The sequence below is a fragment of the Sphaeramia orbicularis genome, chromosome 11, assembly GCF_902148855.1.
Source record: "Sphaeramia orbicularis chromosome 11, fSphaOr1.1, whole genome shotgun sequence".
In the NCBI taxonomy this organism is placed as follows: Eukaryota; Metazoa; Chordata; class Actinopteri; order Kurtiformes; family Apogonidae; genus Sphaeramia; species Sphaeramia orbicularis.
In genome coordinates this window covers 16,478,985-16,486,567 of record NC_043967.1, presented here as the reverse complement: position 1 = coordinate 16,486,567, position 7,583 = coordinate 16,478,985, and the positions used below count along the sequence as shown (strand labels likewise).

Genomic DNA, 7,583 nt, shown 5'->3' with positions numbered 1-7,583 from the left:
TCAAATCGATGCAAAAATGAAGGATTGGAATAAAACATCATGTATGTCAATATAAATGAATAACCAAAATAGGGTAAAATTAAATATTCAACATAATAAACATTTAATGGAGACAACATTTCACTGCAGCCAAGAAAATGCTGGCATTGAGATGGCAGCTGCCTCATACATTATCACGGCAACAATGGATCAATTATTTTCTAGATATAGTTATGATGGAGTGGTCAGTGGTCCGGATGCATGCAGGCAGTTGAAAAACCCTTAGTATGTGGGATGCTGTTTATATTATGGTTAAAGAAAGAGTGCAACATGATTGTCTATGACTATCCTGATCGCCGATCTGTTTGTATATGTAAATTATATTCTCTTTCATCTATATACAGCTATATGTATTTTTTTTATTAGTGGTTTTCATATTTTGAGATCCAGGTTGGGTTGGTATGGGGGTCACCATTGGTTCTGGGGCGGTGGGGTTTATACTTTGTGTGTCACAAAATCTTACATCATAAAATGTGAATTTCTTTCTCTTTTTTGTATTGTACTTTTGGAGCTGCACAAGGAAAATAAATAAAAAACTGATCAAAAAAAAAAAAAGGAGACAACATCACATAAGGGCAAGTCTATAAAAATGTGTTTTAAGAAGTGATTTAAAAGATGTTACTGATTCTGCAAGCCTTATCTCCTCGGGCAGGCTGTTCCAAAGTCGAGGGGCCCTGATGGAGAAGGTACAGTCACCTTTGGATTTAAACCTCAACCTTGGAACAGCCAGGAGCCCTCCAACCCAAGGATCTTACCAAGATAATTTGCACTTGTTCCATTGGCAGATTTTTTTTGCTTAATTCAAGATTTTTTTTTTGCCTTAATTCAAGCAAAAAAATCTGCCAATGAAACAAATGAAAATTATCTTGGTAAGATTTCTTGAAATAAGATTTTCAAGATCTACAGGGTGTCTAAAAAAAAAAACTATACATTTTGAAACATTACCCCCAGTTTCGCATTTGATAATTTTTGGAATTTTCTTTTATGGACGTCAGTAGGTAGGGGACTGGTGGATATTTGTCCAAATTTACAGACCCAGGTTTTCATGCATGAGTGAGCAGGGGCAAACTGCACAATCCAAGTTAAAACTGGTGTGCGTGAAGTAACGGTGGGATTGAAATCCAATCAAAGGTCATGGGAGGGGACAATGGGCATCCATCTTGTTTTCCACAAAATTACCAGGTCACAGCATTAACACTTTTGCCACCATGTCAGTTTCATTTCTTTACCCATGGCAGCTGTTCCTGCCTTTCAATGTTAAGTCAACTTGTTTAGGCCTGAAAATGTCACTGAGGACAGGCCAAGTTAGGGTTAGGGTTAGGGTCCCCTCCCATGACCTTTGTCTGGATTTAAATCCCACCGCTACTTTGCGCAAACCAGTTTTAGCTTGGATTGCGCAGTTTGCCCCTGCTCACTCATGCATGAAAACCTGGGTCTGTAAATTTGGGCAAATATCCACCAATCCCCTACCTACCGACGTCCATAAAAGAAAATTCAAAAAATTATTAAATGCGGAACTGAGGGTGACTTTTCAAAGTGTATAATTTTTTTTGATACACCCTGTATTACCTAAAAATAAGTTCTTATATCTCACTGAAAAGTTACTCTTTAGGTGATTATGTCTTATTTTAAGTGTGATGAGATATTTTGACCAGAAATGAGAAAAATACACTTGGTAACATTTAGATTTTTTCCGGTGTACCTCCATCCTCCTGCTCTTGGTGGTTCTGCACTAATATTAGGCATAAGTAATCTGTGAAAGCCAATCTATGATGATGAAATCTTTTGTGCATTCTCCTTAGCTCTGACACAAACCAGGCGACCATCATAAAACAACTGCACTGGTCCCACTGTGTCTGAGGCCAAATCTCTGAGTGTTTTCTCACTGTGTGTGTTCCTCTGAGAAACAGAATGAGAGACAGGAGTCAGTGATACAGAGAGGGAGCGCAAATGGAGAAACGCTCCAAAAAAACAGCCAGACAGGAAATGACCTCCCAGAGAGCAGGGTGCATCCCCAAGGGCTGTATTTTCTCCAGAACCCCTCGTGTCATACATAGGCGTTCAGTCACACACAGAGCTATAAGACTTCTGTCCATGATGTATACCAGCAGATATGCATGAGAATGAGGCCAGTCGGGGGAGTGTTTGGAGCTTTTTTTTTTCTTCTCTGTGCTGGAAATACAAGGAGCTTCCAACTGTTATCCATCAGCTCTGCTCTAAAAGTGTTTTTGTCACTCGTATGTACTAAGAAAATTTTAATGCAAAAAAGAAACAAGTGGTTTAATGCATCAAACAAGCCCATTACAAAGACAGAAGATATGTGTGTAATGCAGAAAAACACCCTCCTGTATGTACAGCCTGCTGCTATGTCTCTGTCACTGTGTAAGCGTTCTGCCTTATGTGCCATAAATGTGCAGATGTCTTGGCAAATACCATCGCATGCTTTGCAGACTGGAGCACAGCAAACGTCTGCAAAACTCTGCACAAAAATCTTTACATGCTCCGCTCACCCTACATTTATTTTTCTACTTTCAAGTTGGAGATCTTTAACTCAGATTTGGCACCTTTCCTCGTCACCCAAATTCCTCCTCATCTGCAAATGCGAACCATCTGTGCTCCTTATGGCCCACAAGCAACACAAGGGGCGTTAATGAGAGAATGGTAAATTACAGTTAAGCTGCATGATGATGGTGTTTGTACTGTACTGCATGCAAGCAGTCTGGACTGGTGATGTGTTGATGGCAGCTTAGACTCATTCTGTTTATGTTTGCAGTGTCAGTGAGCCAGACAGTATGTCTCACAGTATGTCAGGGCCATTTTTATATCTTATCAAAAGCTATAAAATGTGTATCAAAGTATAGGCCTATTGTTAAACCTCTGGGATTGTTTAATGTCTTGTACGTGACTCTGGTTAGATCATGTGCACCCTGATACGAGGGGAATGTAAGACTTTGGGGTTCTCTTGGGATTCCGTGGGAAGGAGATCTTCCTGTCTGCTTTGTCCATACCAGGGATCGGATCCAGATCTCAGACCCCTGGTGACTGCGGGGGCGCGCACAAAACTCGGTCAGAGGGTTTCCTAATCTTTCCCTTCCAGACTCTCTCTCTCTCTCTCTCTCTCTCTGTGTGTGTGCATGTGTGTGTTTGTGTGTATTAGATTACCTGCATGTTCGCGCAAAAACTCACAGCATTCTGGATCTCGTGCGTCAAGAGCTGTGCACATCTGGTTTTGGCAGGGTCGTTGCGGGGGAAGGGACTGCATCAGTGTGTGCGTGCGTGCATGTGAGCGCGCTCTGCGTCTGAACTCTTTTTTTTTTTTTTTTGCGGAACTCTGTAATTCGCAGCAGATGACCACTTGGGGGGATGGAGGCTTTTACTGGGGAGGTGAACGGCATCAGAGCGCCAGGCACAGTTGTGATGTGCTCTGTGGATGATGCTCCTCGGTGATGGAGCCTCGTGTTTAATATGTGCAACACTTTTCTCTCCACTTTTCAGCGCAACAAGTGAATTATGGACGAGTCGGTCTCCAGCCTAACAGAGGAGAGAGGCGCCTGCACGTGAAAAACCCAAAGCGAATGCCGCAGTGCCAGCCGCTCTGTGGGGATGGAGACCGGCAATCTAGTGGCGGTGACATGTCTGTTTCTCCTGGGGTTGGTCTTCTCCTCATCGGGGACAGGTTTTTGTCCAGACCGCTGCGACTGTCAACACCCGCTGCACCTTATGTGCACAAACCGCGGGTTGCGCACTGTGCCAAAACCCGCCGTGCGGGTTCCCGAGGAGGTGCTGGTCTTCAGTCTTGGGGGCAATTTCATCAGTAACATCTCTGCATTCGACTTTTCAAGGTATAGTAACCTCTTAAGGTTGAATTTACAGTATAATCAAATACAAGCCATTCATCCCAAAGCTTTTGAGAAGCTTTCGAGGCTGGAGGAGCTGTACTTGGGACATAATATTTTATCATCTGTACCTGCTGGAACCTTACAGCCTCTAAAGAAGTTGACTATTCTCTACTGTAATAATAATGCCATCAAGAAAATCGCCCCAGAGCTCTTTGCCAACTTGGATAATCTTGTTAAATTGCGCCTGGATGGTAACGCCATAGAGGTCCTGCAGGATTCTGACTTAAAAAGTTTGACCAGTTTACATCACCTCCACCTGGAGTACAACCAGCTGCACCACATCCACAGAAACGCTTTTTCTAAACTCACAAACCTGCGCTTTCTAAACCTGGCCCATAACAAGCAGGCGGCCGTGCGTAATGGATTCACTTTTTCCCAACTCAAAGCCCTGACAACTCTGCTGCTGTCTGAGAATGAAATCCAGTACGTGGGGAACCAGGTCTTCCAGAGTCTCACAAAGCTGTCCAAACTGTCGCTCAGCAATAACAGAATTTCTCGTCTGGACAGCGGGGCTCTGAAGGGGCTGTCGAGCCTCAGAGAGTTCCTGATTGACGGCAACGAGCTGGAGGAAATCCCCGCCGGTCTCCTGGACCCTCTGGAGCGCATTGAGGAGCTGGACTTCAGTCGCAACCGGATTTCCAATGTTGACTCCAAGGCTTTCTCTCATCTTAAACATCTTAAGGTTCTGAAGCTGAAAAACAACCTGCTCACCAGCCTGTCCGGTGACATTTTTGCCCTCAACAATGTGCTTTACGACCTGGATCTCCATGGCAACAACTGGACTTGTGACTGCCGCCTTGAGGAGCTGAAAAGGTGGATGACAGTAGCACACTCTCAGGGTAAACTGCTGACTGTCTTTGTGCAGTGTCACCACCCAGCATCTCTGAGGGGCAAATATCTGGATTATGTGAACAGTTCCCAGCTGCAGCCTCTTGGGAACTGGACTCATCTGTGCAGGACGGGGCCTGAGGAGAGCAGGAGTGGGGGGGTGTTGGTAAAGGTGGAGGGCAAAGACAGTGGACAGGTGGATGCAGTGATCCAGAATGAGAGGGATGAAGAAGGTCTGGTAGAAGAAAAGGAAAATAAAAAGGAGGAGTTGTTGCAGGAAGAGCATGTGGAATTAAGTGAGGAGAAAAGGAACGAAGAGAATAGAACTAGAGGGGAGCAGGATCAGGTGGGGATCCAAGGAGACCAAGGGGGTCCAGAGGTGGAAGAATCCTCTCCTTCACTGGAAAGAAAAAAACCGAAGAAGGATTTCCTCAGCATAAGGTCACGGCCTGATGCAGAGGCTGCTGGGAAACGACCGAAAGGGAGGCGAAGGTCAAATGTCATTTCCAGAACTGATCCGCCGGCCCTCCTCACAACAAGTTTTTCTGGAAAGCAGGACAGACGGTCATCTGATCCAAACACAGAGCTCACCACACAGTCTCCTGTTGAGTCACCAGAGAAGTTTGACCTCCTCAGGTCAGATCTGCCTGTGATCACTGACCCCTGTGTGTTCAACCGCCATGTCATCACTAATGTGTCTGTGGATCAGGTCACATCCAGCACCGTCACCGTGTACTGGACCACCAGGGATCACCACCGCTACACACCTGGACCTGGACCTGGCTCAGGCCTGGTTGAAGTCCACTACAGGATTCTGTTTGACCGCTTTGGGACCCCAGACCGCTTCCCTCGCTACGTTTATGCTCGTGGCACAGCTCGCTCTGTGACCCTTCGGGAACTCAGCTCTGATGTGACCTACATGGTGTGTGTGGAGGGAGTTGTTGGTGGATCTGTGTGCCAAGTGGCTCCCCGGGACCACTGTGCAGGGCTGGTCACTCTATCTGAGGGCTTCAGTCGTGAAGGTTCGCTGACCTCTGACCTCCAGCTGGTGACCGTGGCGACACTGGCTGGGAATGCTGTGCTGCTGCTTGTGATTGGCGGGGTCTGGTTGGGGCGGAGCCTCAAGAGGAGGCTGCAGAGGAGAAAGTCAGCTGTTCATGTGCGTCACATGTACTCCACAAGAAGACCGTTCCGTCCAGCCATGGCGACCGCCTCCGTGTCCACTGACTTTACCACTTATCAGAGCAGTCGTCCAACACGACTTGCACCATTAGAGGAAGGGGACCTCATTGAGTTCCCATGTGACCGCTTTCTGGACAACACTTGTGTGCGCAGAGACAGTGACATGCAGAGGTTCTCTGACTAGAACCATGAGAACATCCACAATGTTGACAAAGAACACTGTACAACACAACGATATGTTAAGTGGTTAGTGTTGAAATCCTTTGGCTGTTCTTCTTTAATTCAGTCTACTTCACAGTTTGTTGACACAGTACAGTACCATATCTCATTACAGTAAAACCATTGGGTGTGTTTGTGGTTGTGAACCATCCAAGACTGCAATCCTATCTTTATGTGTTATGTTTTTTCAGTTGACCACAGGACTAACTTGAGTCTGTTGTTATTGCAGGGGTGATTGTGACAATAGAGCTGCTGAGCTCATGAGGGCTTTTTTCAGACTCTACAGGAAGTCAAATCCCTATGACTTCCTCTTCCTGATTTACGTCTTTCCTCTTTCATTTCCTTACACCTGCAAGTGATTCTGGACGTGTGATTTTGTGTGAGTGCAAGTGTGAATGCATGAATGATTCATCACTGATTTCACTGATGGTGCTAATATTGAATTCATAGGCAAGGTCTGTTGACAAGAATGTGTACAGAATGTAATGATGGCTGCTGGTTGGCAGAGAAATGATAATGGTTTTGTATTATATCTTTAATGTTTTATACTTTTATATGGAAACTTGTATTATTCTGCATTACACAAGTAAAATCCCCAACAATGTGACTGGTTAGTGGTTTGAGTTTTTACTTAATACTGTTATATGGCAATTGTGACCGTTTTAAGAGTGTTATAGCATATACTGTACACCCAAAAAAAACGTACTTCTCTAATTCCATCCAATCTCACAGTTTTTTTTATTAAATGCATTATCATTTCATTTTTTCAGTTTCTCTATAGTATCTTCAGGATTGTCTAAGGTACTGAAAATGTCTGTGTTTGGCATGGGGGTTTGGTATTTTCAGTTTGGAAATTAACATTAGCCTTTACGTAATGGATTGTTTGTGCATAAAAATACAATACAGAGTTTTTTTTGTAAACAGTCATTAATTTCTGTTTCAGAGGGAGACCCAAGTACTCTGAGGGTGGAGAAGATAATTACAATAGCATGTTCGAGAGTGTGTATGTGAGTGTGCGCATCCATACTTTGTGTGCGTGTCAAGATGGGATCTGGCAATAGTTAAGCAGTCCCTTTGTTTTGAGTCGACAGGGTGGAGTGCCTCCCACACTTGGTCCAAATCACACACATATGCACGCATGCAAAGTATTTTAATTTTCATGCATTTTCAAACAATCAGTGTTTCAGAGGGGAGCTGTTGGCATCTGATATCAATAATCTGGGTCACAGTGTTGTTTAGTCACAGTCTAAACCAAGTTAGGTCTTTATACTGACGGTGAAAACAGAGTAGTCACATTTTTCAGTCTATTGGTTCTCTCTGTTACATATGAGTAAATGTCCTCTATTGTATTTGCACCAGTGAAGCCTACAACTGGAAACCTTCAACTACTTTTTAACTACGGCAGTTCTGAAGGAT

General features: G+C 44.4%; 1 protein-coding gene across 1 annotated transcript; it reads left to right on the top strand.

The window, feature by feature from the left end:
- Positions 1 to 3,394: 3,394 nt before the first annotated feature.
- Positions 3,395 to 6,872, top strand: tril (TLR4 interactor with leucine-rich repeats). Its single transcript, XM_030148220.1, has one exon. It carries the CDS (start codon positions 3,643 to 3,645, stop codon positions 6,130 to 6,132), a length of 2,490 nt encoding a protein of 829 aa, XP_030004080.1. The 5' UTR covers positions 3,395 to 3,642; the 3' UTR covers positions 6,133 to 6,872.
- Positions 6,873 to 7,583: the final 711 nt, after the last annotated feature.